The 14,607-nt window shown below is 44.7% G+C and overlaps 1 protein-coding gene across 2 annotated transcripts in view; it reads left to right on the plus strand.

Annotated features, from left to right (window-relative positions):
• The window catches only part of plekhg6 (pleckstrin homology domain containing, family G (with RhoGef domain) member 6), a 34,820-nt gene that overhangs the window by 4,586 nt on the left and 15,627 nt on the right, over window positions 1-14,607 (plus strand). For both annotated transcript variants that reach the window (XM_015950208.3, XM_054741042.2), the window contains 12 exons: window positions 1,390-1,494; window positions 1,771-1,905; window positions 2,157-2,252; window positions 2,330-2,380; window positions 2,642-2,791; window positions 6,593-6,703; window positions 9,247-9,396; window positions 9,488-9,622; window positions 9,713-9,832; window positions 10,327-10,459; window positions 10,530-10,645; window positions 11,389-12,848. In XM_015950208.3, the coding sequence (XP_015805694.3) occupies window positions 1,390-1,494; window positions 1,771-1,905; window positions 2,157-2,252; window positions 2,330-2,380; window positions 2,642-2,791; window positions 6,593-6,703; window positions 9,247-9,396; window positions 9,488-9,622; window positions 9,713-9,832; window positions 10,327-10,459; window positions 10,530-10,645; window positions 11,389-12,848 (2,762 nt within the window). The remainder of the gene's footprint in view (window positions 1-1,389; window positions 1,495-1,770; window positions 1,906-2,156; window positions 2,253-2,329; window positions 2,381-2,641; window positions 2,792-6,592; window positions 6,704-9,246; window positions 9,397-9,487; window positions 9,623-9,712; window positions 9,833-10,326; window positions 10,460-10,529; window positions 10,646-11,388; window positions 12,849-14,607) is intronic.

A 14,607-nucleotide genomic window follows, 5' to 3' on the forward strand; every position in this document is an offset into this window, starting at 1 on the left:
TGGTCAGAAATGGCCACAGTGCCAACTCATGCCTCTTAAATCTGTTAAAGTTTTTCTCACAGTTTCATTTAGCTAAAAAGAAAAAAAAAACTATTAGCACTTGAGTGGTCTTTCAGCAATTCAGGCCTCAGTTTGATGAAATAACATTTTATTCTGACCAGACTGACTTTGGCTGTGGGACCAAGAGCAAAGGGATTTTCTGCATTTTTAAAAATACTCCAGTTTCAGACATTTTAAAGTTATTTTTCATGCAAACACTAATTGAAAAACCTTGAAACTGTTTAACATTAAGTGGTTATTCCAGCAGGACGTGCTGCTGCTAGCTGCTGCTCTTATTTGTGTCGACAAATCCCAGAGATGAGAATTTGAAGTTCATTTAAATGTAAAATAAAATATTATTTGCATGAGCCGCTATGGAAGTTTTGAGATTGATGTTTTAGTAGATGTTGACTTTGATCTCCACTAGCCGTTAGCTTATCAATCTGGTCAATGCTCATTTGTTTCGCCAAACTAAGATTATCATAAAGCTATTTACACCAAGTCAAATATTCATTTTTTACACAGAACTCCACTTCTTAGTCACAAAATACAAAACTGTTCATCTAACAGAGATCACCAACCTTTGTGAAGCTGAGAGCTTCTCATGGGGCTGCCAGGTTGATACAAGAGTGACCTTTCAACTAAACTTAATGTCAAATAAACACATTTTAATGTTCTTTAAAGAGAATTGTAGTTTTAAAATCTATATTAATGCATTTGTGATTTTAAAAGATGGTAGCAGATTAATTTTTCTTATTTTATTTTAAACTTGGTATTTAGAGGAAAGACCTGTGGGCACCTTACATGGTTCCTGGGGGCACCATGGTGCCCGTGGGCCCCCAATTGGTGACCTCTGATCTAATATTTGCCTTTCACTTTTATTTTTATCATTCGCAATATTATTTAATGAACACTGTATGCCAACGGTGGACAGAAGGACGCGTGGCCACTGCTGTAGCTACAATGCAGCCTTTCACCATCAGTGTGTGTGTGTGTGTGTGTGTGTGTGTGTGTGTGTGTGTGTGTGTGTGTGTGTGTGTGTGTGTGTGTGTGTGTGTGTGTGTGTGTGTGAATGATTGAACTGTAAAGCACTTTGGAGTCTTCTGACCTAGAAAACCACCAAATAAATTAGGCCATTTAGCATTTAACTCCTTAGAGGTGTTAAATGCATGAGCTAAAGTCTTACTACAGTTGAAATATGAAAAATACTTACATTACCTGTGCCAACATGGATAATCTATATAAAAGTGTCTCATTTCTTTGCTGATGGTTAGTAAAATAAATGTGAAAATGCTGGAAAAATCTCATTCTGAACTATCCACAAACATTCTCTTTATGCTTTATTTCTAGAGGAAAGCCAAGCAGAAGGTTGGAACATTGAGTAAAGGAGGAAACAAGTTGAAAAGACCGGTCCAGTCCCTGTTCAACCAGGGAGTGCCTGAAAAAACGTCTGAGGTATTATGTTGTCTACTAATCATCAAACTGCATTCTCAAACCGTGGAACAGATACGAACAGGCCCCATCCGCCCACACCGAGACTCAAATCAGTGCAGCGATACTTGTTCTGCTCCGCTGGGTTTGTCTTTATGAGGCCACAAATATTCACAACATCCTTTCATTTACCTCTGAGGAACTACTGCCGCGTCGCCGCGTCAGATTTTCCTGTCCGCCCTCCTCCTGCTTTGTGTGAGTTTATTATTTATGCTGTATTTTTTATTTTTTTAAACCCAGGAGCGAGTTCAGCTGGATTTGTTGAAGCAGCATTTGGAGGCCCTTAGTTTGCCACCCGACCTGAAATGGAAATGGGAGCAGAATAATGGAAGCACGCTGGAGAAGGAGTGGACAGATTTGGTGGCTTCTCATGCTGTAAGGCTGACATTGTTCTCCGTTTTCCATAAAAGCTTTTCCTTTTGCTATTTTTTAGCTTTTATTTCTTCCTTGGTACGCTCTTTTAAAAACCTTGCACCGAAACCCTGAAAGACCTCATTTAAGCAGATTTTCTGTAAATCACGTCCTTGTTGTGAACTCCTCACTCATCACACATTCTTCAGATTTCATTTACAGACGTCTCTCACATCTTTCTCTTTCCACTCCTTTCATGTTGACGTCATGAGCAGACGATGGCTAAGATGCAGAGGAACCAGCAGGCGGCGCTCTGGGAGTTCATTAGCACTGAGCTCAGCTACATCAACAAGCTGAAGATCATCAAAGACGTGAGACTCTCTTAGCTGTTACTGAAACGAGGTACTTGCTGCAGGATGTTTAACATATGCACCTCTGCTCCTCACAGCTGGTTATTGCAGCTCTCGTCTTTCTGCACCAGCGTGACTTTCTCCAGGAGGTTAGTCTGCAAAGCACCCGCCCTCAGATTAACTGGAATAGCACCAGACTGCATGTACACATAACAGGCTGGCCTATTTTCCACCGCTCTGCATGCTGACACGTCCAATCTGCTAAAGCTGAGGCAAAATACGAGCAAAAAGGAGCAAGTGGAACATTCAGCAGAACGACATGTTTACACTGAGGAGACGGAAAATGTCAGATCAGAGTAGTTAAGCTTTAACTATGTGGGTTTTTTTGTTTTTACTTCTTCCTGTAACAGGTGACACCTGAGCTGCTTTTCTCCAACCTCCCCTCCATCCTCCAGGCTCACCAACAGTTCTGGCTAGAAGTTCTTTATCCCATGCTACAGGAAGTACGGCGGACTGGAAAACCTTTTGATCCCACGCGGTTGGAGCCTGGTTGCCTGCAGGTATGAGCTCGTTGTCTGCAGGAGGCACAGTAAACACACCTACAGTACTCACCTTTTTGAACAGGTTTGGCCTGTTTCTGTTCTGCAGTTTGACTAAAGCAAATCATTGTTGTCTGTCGACTTTGGATTTATTTCAGTTCCCTTGAACTCAACAAATAGGGTGTAATTACACCTATTCAGATAATTACACCTATTCAGATATGTCCTGTGTGGTGATGATCAGGGTTCTGACATGTTCTTACTCCTGAGCCCGGTTCACACGGCAGGACAATCATGCCAAATCTTAACTCGCGCCTCCCTTTTCTGACAATCTTAAAGAGCAAGTTCACTTAGAAACCATTTTTTCTTATTTTACTTGAAAATGATCAGATACTCTGAGTTTAACACGTAAACTGAATGCGAAAATAGTCTTCTACCCCACTTCCTGTATTAGCTGCTGATAGAAAATTAGAAAATAGGCAATAAATAAATAAATAAATAAACGCTCGGTTCAGAAAATCCTGACAGATCTATGTCACACTGTCACTTAACATTCATGGACTCAGCTGTCTTGATTTGTAATATGGAAGGCTGTTGTTGGTTTGGCATCCAGGAAACAGCAGAGAACGTCTCAGCCAGTAAAAGCTAACCATTAGCATTAGCAACTCCACCACACGGCAAAACTCCAGGCTTGTGTTTTTGTGGAGATAAAACCTCAACGTTGCAGAGCAAACAGAGTCAGTGGTAGAGTCACGTTGCTGTTATCCAGTCAGAGGTGCAATTTCCAAATATCAGGACATAAGACTCCAAATCCTGCCGTCTCAAGCGACTTTCTCCTCTAGCTGACTTCTACATCCTCAAACAGGAGCACCAGAGCAGTTCTCTGCCAGAGAGCACCTCAAAGAGCATTCATGCCTACTAGAGACCACTGAAAATGTATTAAAAATATAATTAAAGTTGACCTTTAAAGGTACACTAAGTAACTTTTCTTATTTTAAAATTATTATTTTGAGCTAGTAGGTGCTAAAATGACCCATTACAGGGTGAATGAATAGTCTCTCAGCCTTCTTTGCTTTTTGTGGTTACAGCTCTAAAGATAACCTTATCAGATAATCTTATCATGTGTGGTGTCTTACGAATGGTCTGTTCCGCCCGAAAGGAGATCAGGGCCTCTCCAGTCATAGATCCAGGCTTTCAAACATGTTGGATTGTCTTGGTCTGATTTTCTGGGATTTCAGGTGTAGCCCAGAGGTCATGCTAGACATTTTTGTTGATCGTCATTTTGACTGACAGGGGTTTAAATAAACGGTCATGATTGGTTTAATATCATTTATGTTCTATCCATCCATCAATCCATTTTCATCCGCTCATCCGGAGTCGGGTCGCGGGGGCAGTAGCCTAAGGCGAGAGGCCCAGACTTCCCTCTCCCCAGCCACTTGGGCCAGCTCCTCCAGGGGAATCCCAAGGCGTTCCCTGGCCAGGTGAGAGACATAGTCCCTCCATCGTGTCCTGGGTCTATCTTTAGGTCTCCTCCCGGTTGGACGTGCCCGGAAAACCTCACCAGGGAGGCATCCAGGAGGCATCCTGACCAGATGCCCGAGCCACCTCAACTGGCTCCTCTTGATGCGGAGGAGCAGCGGGTCTACTCCGAGCCCCTCCCAGATGACCGAGCTTCTCACCCTATCTCTAAGGGAGAGCCCAGCCACTCTTCGGAGAAAACTCATTTCGGCCGCTTGTATCCGCGACCATGGGTGAGGGTAGGAACGTAGATTAACCAGTAAATTGAGAGCTTTGTCTTCTGACTCAGCTCTCTCTTCACCACGACAGACCGGTACAGCCCGCATCGCCGCAGATGCAGCACCAATCCACCTATCGATCTCACGCTCCAGTTTTCCCTCACTTTGTGAACAAGACCCCGAGATACTTTAACTCCTCCACTTGGGGCAGGACCTTATCCCTGACCCGGAGACGGCAATCTACCCTTTTCTGAATCAAGACCATGGTCTCAGATTTAGAGGAGCTGATCCTCATCCCAGCTGCTTCACACTCGGCTGTGAACCGCTCCAGCGATAGCTGAAGATCACGTTCTGATGAAGTCAACAGGACCACATCATCTGCAAAAAGCAGAGACCTCATCCTCAGGCCACCAAAACGGATGCCCTCCACACCTTGGCTGCACCTAGAAATCCTGTCCATAAAGGTTATGAACAGAATCGGTGACAAAGGGCAGCCTTGGCGGACTCCAACTCTCACTGGGAACGAGCCCGACTTACTGCCGGCAATGCGGACCAAGCTCTGACACCGGTTGTACAGGGACCTAACAGCCCATATCAGAGGGCCTGGTACCCCATACTCCCCGAGTACCCCCCACAGGGCCCCCCGAGGGACGCGGTCAAACGCCTTCTCCAAATCCACGAAACACATGTAGACTGGTTGGGCAAATTCCAACGCACCCTCCAGGATCCCCCTAACTGTATAGAGCTGGTCCAGTGTTCCACGGCCAGGACGAAAACCACATTGCTCCTCCTGAATCTGAGGTTCAACAATCCAACGTACCCTCCTCTCCAGAACCCCCGAATAGACCTTACCAGGAAGGCTCAGGAGTGTGATCCCCCTGTAGTTGGAACACACCCTGCGGTCCCCCTTTTTAAATAAGGGGACCACCACCCCGGTCTGCCAGTCCAGTGGGACTGCCCCTGATGTCCACGCGATAATGCAGAGCCGCGTCAGCCAACACAGCTCCACAACATCCAGAGCCTCAAGGAACTCCAGGCAGATCTCATCCACCCCCTGGAGCCTTGCCACAGGGGAGCTTTTTAACCACCATTTATTTTCTAATAGTTTTTAATTAAGATTTGGTCCAAACAACCAAAGCAGAGTGCCCCAGTAACATATAAACGTTACAGTTAAACAATTTAGGAATGTTTCACCCACTGTGGCTTGAACACACGCCTTCCTTCTGATCTGCGTAAACCTGAACTGTGCACCTGCTTGTGTGTGATCAAACGTCTAAAGAGACTTGTTGTAGATGCTGTATCACGACGTTCTGGACTTTTACCTTGGACTCACTCATGCATGTGCTCTCTTCTGCTTTGAAAATTGGCCGATAATTTAATTTACTTGCCAATTTATTAGGCATGCCTTTCCAGTTCTGCGCTAAATATTCATGTTGTTGATTCAACAAGATGTTGGGAACCTTCATAGGAGGTTCTGGTTGCATCCATGATGAGAACCACCCATTCCACCACATCCCAAAGAATCTGCACCGGATTGAGATCTGGTGACACGTGGAGGCCAGTAGAGTCCAGCGAACTCGTTTTCATATTCAAGAAATGTAACTGATGGGCGGAGCTTTGTGACATGATCCATTATATGCTTGAAGTAGCCGTCTAATCTTCCTTTTTTCGAAACTTTAAAGCCTCGGCGAAACGCTGCAGACAGCATTTTAACATCTTGAAGGGCCTGAGATATAATAATGCAAAACTTTTCCACTTGGAAACACACCTGTGTCTGTCTTTTCACACAAGAAAACATCTGCTGTACAAGAAAAAACTAACCTAGAAAGATAGGTTACCCTTTAAAGTGCTCATTTAAAGTTTCCATTGCATTTATGAGCTGCACATTAGAAAGGTTTTAAGGCTGTATTCACATCCTGTACAGACACCCACACCTCAAAATGAAGAGAAAGCTTTCCATAAAAACATTTTTTTTAATTCAGCTTCAAATCAACATGAGAAAACAACTATATCAGAGTGAGGTTGTTTATTTTCTTTATGCATCAGCTCTCTTTAATGTTCTTTAATATTTTCTGTTCTTCTCCAGTTCCACGAGCGTTTCTCTGCTTACCACGATTACTGCTGGGAGGAGGAAAACAATCTTGAATTCACGCGCAGGCAGATGGAGAGCAACCCACTTTTTAATGCTTTTGTGCAGGTGAAGTTCATTTAGCGTTGATTCATCATCAAGAATATTCCCTAAATACTGACAGGGATTACTGTTTTCTCCACACTTGTGTTAAAACACTCTCTTGCAGTTAATAGATTAAAGCTGAACAAAATCTACAAAGTTTTGCTGATTGTGGCTCTGTGGTTCATGATGTTTTAGTAACCGAGTCGGCAGACTGATAAAGGTGCTGTCTGGTTCAAATAACCACTTGTCACACAGAAGTTGTCTCAAAATGAGTCAGCCATTAGAGATTTCTAGATTACCAGAGTTAAGCCAAGCCTGACTCAGTGAGCAGATTTACCTTAAACTGACTGTTCCAGCACCTCAACGGACCATCAGAAGCACCTTGTTTGGTGTAAACCGTCTGCCGTGCATGAGTACTTTTAGTTTTTGGGTGGCTATTTCATACTTTCACAGTTCTGCTGCTTTTTGGTTTCCAGATAAAAACTCAGTTTACCAGAAAATGGTGGGTGTTCAAAGCATGGACGTAATTTTCACTTTAGAAGTGGGGGGGACACGGGGGTGGCGGTGGGAGGGGTATCTTTACAGTATGTTCTAATAGGAAACAGGCTTCAACACAAAAGGTTGTTTTCTGCTTGGTCCTAGAGCTCAACCAGTGTCAATTTAATATAAAGTAATATTGTTTTTGGATGGTAAAATTGCAGGGGTCAAAACTTGACTTTGGAAAAAGTGGGGGGGGACATGTCCCCCTGTCCCCCCTGTGTCCCCCCCCCCCCCCCCCCCCCCCCCCCAAATTACGTCCATGGTTCAAAGGGTCGAAGTGAGACAATACTCCAACATCACAGCCATTTAGAAACTTTTGGCTTTTGCAGTTCTGCATTCAAACAATCAGTGGGTTAAGCTTTGGTTTCGTGAATCTGATTATTTTTGTTTTTGTCTGAGGTTATTGCTTCTAATAGGGAGCCTAAGTCACGCCCATCAACTTCCGGACCACGGGTCCTCGGAAGAATGAAAAAATCAATAGGGCTAAAAATGCTGTTTTCTAATTCCGGTTGTTTTGTGCGATGGATTTCACATTTGATGTCCGTGAATTTTAAAGTCACATTTTGATACCAAGAACGCGCTCATTTTTGAACAGGGGGAAACGCTATTTTAGGTTTTGTGTGAAAATAAGTCCAGGACTGCAAATGCGCTTCACGAAAGTGACGTCATCGAACCAGACACGGAGAAAATTGAGGAAAAAGGGCTGTAAATTCAGCGAACTTCCCACAGGAGGAAAAAACCACCATAAATCTGGTCATGTGACAACTAGCAGCTACGCTAGGGGAGAAGAGATTATGCGGTGACGTCACATTGGCGACGTGCCGATTTCTGGTGTGTAGTCATGCTAATTACAAACTTTTACAAGCTGATAAATCTCAAAGTACGTGACAGGCATGGTCGAAACACCCATCAATAGTTTTCATTTAAATTGCAGTACAACATTTCTGTGAACCAGGGCGTAAGGCAAAGCGGATCAGAAAATAACGTTTTAGCCCCGTTGACTTGCATTCATTTTTTCGTTCTTCCGGGGACCCATGAGCCGACCGGAAAGGGAGGAGACTTGGGCTCTCTATGAAACCACAAGTCGAATATGGAGCATGAACACCAAAGCGACATCTAGTGTCTGAAGGTTGTAGTTGCAACAATAGCCTATTATCCATGAGAACATTTGTCATTTGCGAGTGCGTTTTGATGCTGTGAAAAATATTTCATTTGGGTCCGTCTGTTGTAGACTTTACCTAAACTCACCTGGTTTTAGATCTTTTGTGGGTTCTCCTCTTCTGAGAAGAATAACGACAACTTCTGGGCTCAGAAACAGCTGCTTGACTTGCCAAGTCCGCCATTTTCTACAGCGCCAGCCTTGCTTTGCCGAGCCTGACTGTTTGGAAACTCGCAATAGTGCCCTCTACTGGCTGATAGATGTAAACATAAAAACTCTGTTGTGTCCGTCAAAACAAATTTTTGATTATTTTTTTAAGTAAACTATAGCTTTTGAAGGAAACACTGTCCCTTCATTCTGCACACCTCTAAACACCTGTGGAGGTATTTTATTGTTAGTTTTTTACATATAGCTTTTTATTAAATTGTTACATATTCTACCTTTAAATGTATACCTAAAAAAACAGAAGTCACTGTTTAGGTTTGGTTTTCAAAGTCTTGTAGGAACAGCAGTAGCTCATGGGGTAGAGCAGGTTGTCCAGTAATTGGAAGGTTGCAGGTTCGATCCCGGCTCCGACCAGAGAATGCTGCATTTGTGTCCTTGGGCAATACACTTAACCCACCTTGCTTGCTAGTCGGAGGGACCGGTGGCGCCAGCGCTCGGCAGCCTCGCCTCCATCAGTGCGCCCCAGGGCAGCTGTGGCTACGTTATAGCTCATCCCCACCAGCATGTGAATGTGTGTGTGAATGGGTGAGTGACTGATTGTGTTGTGAAGCGCCTTGGGGGGTTGTAGAACCCTAAGAAGGTGCTGTACAAATACAGGCCATTTACCATTTGCTGATGTTTTTGTGCTTTGTGGACTGTCCAGTGGGTGGAAGATCAGCCTCAGTGTGAGCGGATGCGCCTCGGAGACATGCAGGCTAAACCACATCAGAGGATCACTAAGTACCCCCTGCTGCTCAAAAGTGTGCTGGAAAACACGCAGCAACCTCACATGGAGCTCACCCTCAGAGCGATGGTGAGGATTGGATTCAGTAGCAAATGTTCTTCCTAAAGATGCTCAACTTTTCTTCCTCACAGCAGCCTTCTCTCCCTGTGTTCCCCTCCAGCTGTCCAGCGTGAACCGGTTTCTGGAAGGTATCAACCACTACATGCAAGTTAAGGATGACGAATATGCACTCTCCATCTCTGCACAGAGGGTGGAGGGGTATGAGGTGGAGGGAATTAATGAAGAAATCGACAAGGTAAGAAAAATACATTAAAATGTGATTGCTCAGAGTTATTGATCTTGGAATTAATTTCGTCACTGATGATCAACATTTGTGTTTTGACAGCTTGTCAGAGAGATCTGCCAGTTCGATCTAACGTGTTCCATCAGTGGAGTGGGTTCTGAAGTCATTCGTAAGCTGCTGCTGGAGGAGAACCTGAAGGTTCGAGGCAGAAAGGACAGCAAAGTGAGCAAACCGGTGCTTTCCAGTTCTGTGTTTTAAAGAGCAAGTCACCTCCAAATCAACGTTTCTTTGCTGATAAACCACATAAATGAGTGTCTAATTGTGCTGTAGACATGTGTGGTCAATAATGTGGCACTTTAGTGCATCTTGGTTAAAATTTGAATATTCTGTCTAAAACTGTCAGTGTTGCTCCCTCTTCAGGTAAAAACTCTGCACTACATCCTAATTAAAATCTGTCATCGCTATTGGCTAAGAGGAACTCTATGATGTTGGCTGGTACCATATGATGTCACAGTGCTATTGTGTGTGTGTGTGTGTGTGTGTGTGTGTGTGTGTGTGTGTGTGTGTGTGTGTGTGTGTGTGTGTGTGTGTGTGTGTTGTTGCATTTTTCAACCAGGAAGTGGGAGTGGGGTAATACTCTGGTAGGGGGTGACTTGCTCTTTAAATTAACTTCCTCAGTCCAATTTATTTAGTGATACGTTTTCTTGCCCATGAAGCTGGAGCTGGTGGCTCTGCTCTTCTCAGACGTGCTCCTTCTGACTAAAGTCCAGAAGAAGGTTGAGCGGCTGAAGGTGGCTCGACCTCCTCTGGCCCTCGACAGAACCTCCTGCGTTGCACTAAAAGACGGCAGTGAGTAACTCTCCCAACGACAGAACAACAGAAACCTCATAAACACGAACAAACTGATGATTTATTTTAGATTCATTTGCTCTGGTGGAAGTCGGTGAGCTCAAGTGTGCTATGAATGTCATCATCCTCGTGGCGAGTTCCCCAGAGAGATGCTCCTTGTGGGTCTCCAGCATCCAACAGGCAAAGGTACAATTTGACAGAGAGAATTATCAACCCAAATATTCTGGTCTGATTTAGCTTTGACCGCACTGGCAGCAAAGCTTTTAATTATCTCTGCGACTGTGAGATGGATTGTCTTCAGATTGTCTTCAGATGATATAGAAACATTTACGAGGGAGAAAAGGTGCAAAGAAACAGGTGAGAACTTGTACAAAATGCAGATTTAGTAGACTAAAATCTACTGAATCCTCAGAGAGGAGAATAGAAAACCTTTCCGCTTACATCACCTTGGTTAGATGAAGAAGTACCTCTTTCTGCTCGTGCCCCAGGTCTAAATGGTCCAAAGTTGATAGCAAAGCTGTTCCTGAGCAGATGCCATCTTTGTAGTTTTTCTCCATTGCAGCTCTGGTGCTAAGCCTACCCAGTATTTCTGTAACCATAGAACGCTGTGATTGGCTGTTCGGGCTTTTGTCTAGTTTTCTAAGGTAGCAAACTTTTCAGAGCCTTGAAAATCCAATAAATATTTGACTCCTGAAAACCATATTTAATTTATGTGCAGCTATTTTCTAAATATGACTCTGTTACTCATTACTTTTATTCTGAAAATATGACACCTATGGAGGCTATGAAATAACTGCATAGAATATTTAAAACTGGGCTTCGTCAACACAACTGGTCATTTTTTTCATCGTTTGACCATTTTTGATTTTGTTGGGTACAAACCTGATTCCAAATATGAAATCTAATATTTGGTGTTACTCTGTTGTCAGGAAAACCTGATGAACCTGAGAGAGCAGGAGAAATACAGAGTGGACAGTTTGAAAGAGCTTGAACGGAAGACCAAACCAGCCGCAGACGTCACGACCAACGACACGAAGCCAGAAGAAAAACCTCCACCTCCTCCTCCACCTCCCAAAAAGACTCTGATGGATGAACTCAACGATGTTCTGAAAATGAATCTGTTACTAAATGGGTTTGCAGAACCAGAACGAACTCAGTCTTCAGAGGAAGTGCCTGCTAACGACACTGGAGGAACTTTAAGAAACTCCCCGAGGGTTAGCCAGAAATCAGGTCAGAAGACAAATTTGGGTCGGAAGCCAGCTTTTAAAGGACTCGAATGGATAGAAATGGCAAGAAGAGATCAAGTTTTAAACAAGTTTGAGGATGAAGATAAAATAATTGAGACTCCGATGGTGATGTGGAAGTACGTAGGGCAAAATTCTTCAAGAGTCAATCCTGCAACACCCAATAAACCTGCAGAACCCTTGAGGCTCCCCACAGCTAGACCACCCAAACTTCCGGATGAGATACCAGATATCGACTATCCGACAGATGAAGAGAACACTTTAAAACTTCCCAACAAGCCCCAAATCTCCACAGAAAAGTTTCTAAAGCCGTCGGTGGATAGGAAATTTTTATTAAGGAGCAACTCGGATTTGCAGCTTGTGACTTCGGATATCAGGAGAAGCTCCTTAACCAGTCAGTCTGGAGACCTAGAATCTCTAGAGGTCCGTGGCTTCCCACAAAATTTAAAGTCACCCGTCTTACGGAAGAGGAGGCCAGGGAGCACAAATCCGAGTCCCGCTAATCAGACTTCCAAGCCGTTCAGCCAGGACTTGGGTCAATCAGTGTCTGCCTCAAACAGCTCGTCCAATTCGGACTCGGACTGCAACTCGGACTACAAAAGAATCTCTCTTCCTGTTGTCTTTGTCTCCGATTCACAGCAAGCTCCCAAAGTGGGCCCCAAACCGAGCCAACCGAACAAAGGAGCCTCCACAGATGTCCGGAACGTTTCAGAATCCACTGAGCCAGAAGTGAACCCCCAGATATCAAGGCCTAGTTTAAGAGGCATGAGAAGTGCCTCCAGTCCCAACATGCTAAGCGATGGACGGCTCCCTGTGACCCCGACTAGAACGTACCAATCACCCCAAGAAGAGGACCCTCCCGGGTTAGGATTTAATTCCACTTCATACGTCTCTCCTGTGGAGGGCCTTTTAGAGAGGGCCAAGGAAAGGGGGAAAAGTGGAATAAAGAGGGACATGAATCCAGCCAGTCCTAGATCAAACCACCAGGCTCGTGTAACCTCAAATAACCCTTCACCTTCACCCACACCCAGTGACGAAGACAGGAATGCGGAGGAGGGGGAGGTGGGGATAAGGAGACGCAGGGCTCTCACCGTGAGCACGAGATGGAAAGAGCAGCTGGTGGATGGAGATGAGGACGACAGGAGGTTAGTGTGGAATGTCGTCCCTTTGATTTTTTTCAGTAACGAAGCTAAACGAGGTCACGCTCAGTCTGACGTAGCCGTTGTGTTCTTGAGCAAGGCACTTAGCCATTTTGCCTGCTGGTGGCGGTCAGAGGAACTGATGGCACCAGTGTACCTCAGCCTCACCTCTGTTGGCGTGTCCCTCAGTGGGGAAAATGCATTGTTGCAACAGCTCAAGGACAGAGGAGAGCATCAGTAGCACACAAACGATATCACACGGGGGTTTAATTGTAGGTTAAGATGCTCGAGATAATTATTGCACATAATATTGATAGTAGTAGTAACATTGCTCATGTCGGTGATTATGTTTGTATGGTGGAATGTCACAGATGTATGGGTTCCATGTTAGCAGTGACCATGTAAGAGTCTAGCAGCAGCAGAAAGGAAAGACCTGCAGTATCTCTGCTTCGCACAGCGAGGATGGATCAGTCTGTGACTGAAGCTGCTCTCCAGAGCAGACAGGGCGTCCTGCAGGGGGTGTGACTCATGGTCCATTGTGTGTGAGTGTGAATGGCTGATTGTGTTGTAAAGCACCTTGGGGGGGTTGTGGAACTCTTGAAGGCGCTAACTAAATACAGACCATTTACCGTACATGGTGTTCATTCTCTATTTGAATAAGCACTAAGGGAAAAACACAAATGGGGCATTTTACACAGGGACGGGAAAAAAGACTGAAATACTGTGGGAGGTGATGTTTGGTCGCCTTACAGCTGCGGTCCAAGTGAGCCGACGAGACTTTGTTATGTCAGATATTTGGTCTCCGTGGTTAGGCCTCCAAGCCAGAAAACAGTGACTACGTTTACATGCAGCCAATATCCGGGTTATGATCGGGTTAAGGTTGGTATTCGGGTTTCTGAGTTGATCAGAATAACCCGTTTACAAGCATAAATAGAAAGAGTTACCTCTAACTTGCATAACCCGATTTAAATGCGGACATTGGGGTAGCGTCAGGACGTATGGACTACATCAAGACGCAATTTGCGGTTACCTTCTTGTATATTTCGCTGTCTCTGTACTTTCGGCCGTCAACAAAAGACAAAATGTTCATGCTTTTCACCAGATCGATGAAGACAGAGGTTTCCTCGTCACCCCAAAAGTGTGGTGCTGTGCCGCGACTCGCCATGTTGCTCCCAACTTGTTGTTTACTTCCGGTGTTCTGGCGCATACAAGACGTCTCGCTACTCAAAAGACCAAGATTCCTTGCGAACAGAGCATGCGCAGAACACACGCTTTGATGGGGATATCCCGATATGCGTTTACACGACCAAACATTTGGGTTAGAAAAGGGTTAACTCAGGTGTAGTAACCGGGTTTTTAAAAACCTGGTTATGAGCATATCCGGGTTTTTGGCAGTGTTTACGTGGCCGTGCGGAACCGGGTTATTGTGAATATTCGGGTTTTAAAAGGTTTACTGGCTGCATGTAAACGCACCCAGTGAAGTTAACCCGTTTTCCACATTTTCCCAAGGAAATCGTTGGGCTGTTTCACCTCGCAAGAAAGAAATGATTTACCGTGGTTGAAAAATAAACGATCAAATGAATAATCGATTAAATGAAGCTGCAAGACCTAGACTGAGCACGCTGTTGTCTGAAGTAACTAGCAACAAGTAAGGACTCAGAGGCTGCCAACATGGCGGCTTCGTCGGTGATGATGATACGATTCCAAGACCTTTTCTTGACAGTTGTGGGTGCCCCCCCCCCCCCCCCCCCCCCCATGTTCACAC

Source organism: Nothobranchius furzeri, chromosome 5 (assembly GCF_043380555.1).
Source record: "Nothobranchius furzeri strain GRZ-AD chromosome 5, NfurGRZ-RIMD1, whole genome shotgun sequence".
Taxonomy (NCBI): domain Eukaryota; kingdom Metazoa; phylum Chordata; class Actinopteri; order Cyprinodontiformes; family Nothobranchiidae; genus Nothobranchius; species Nothobranchius furzeri.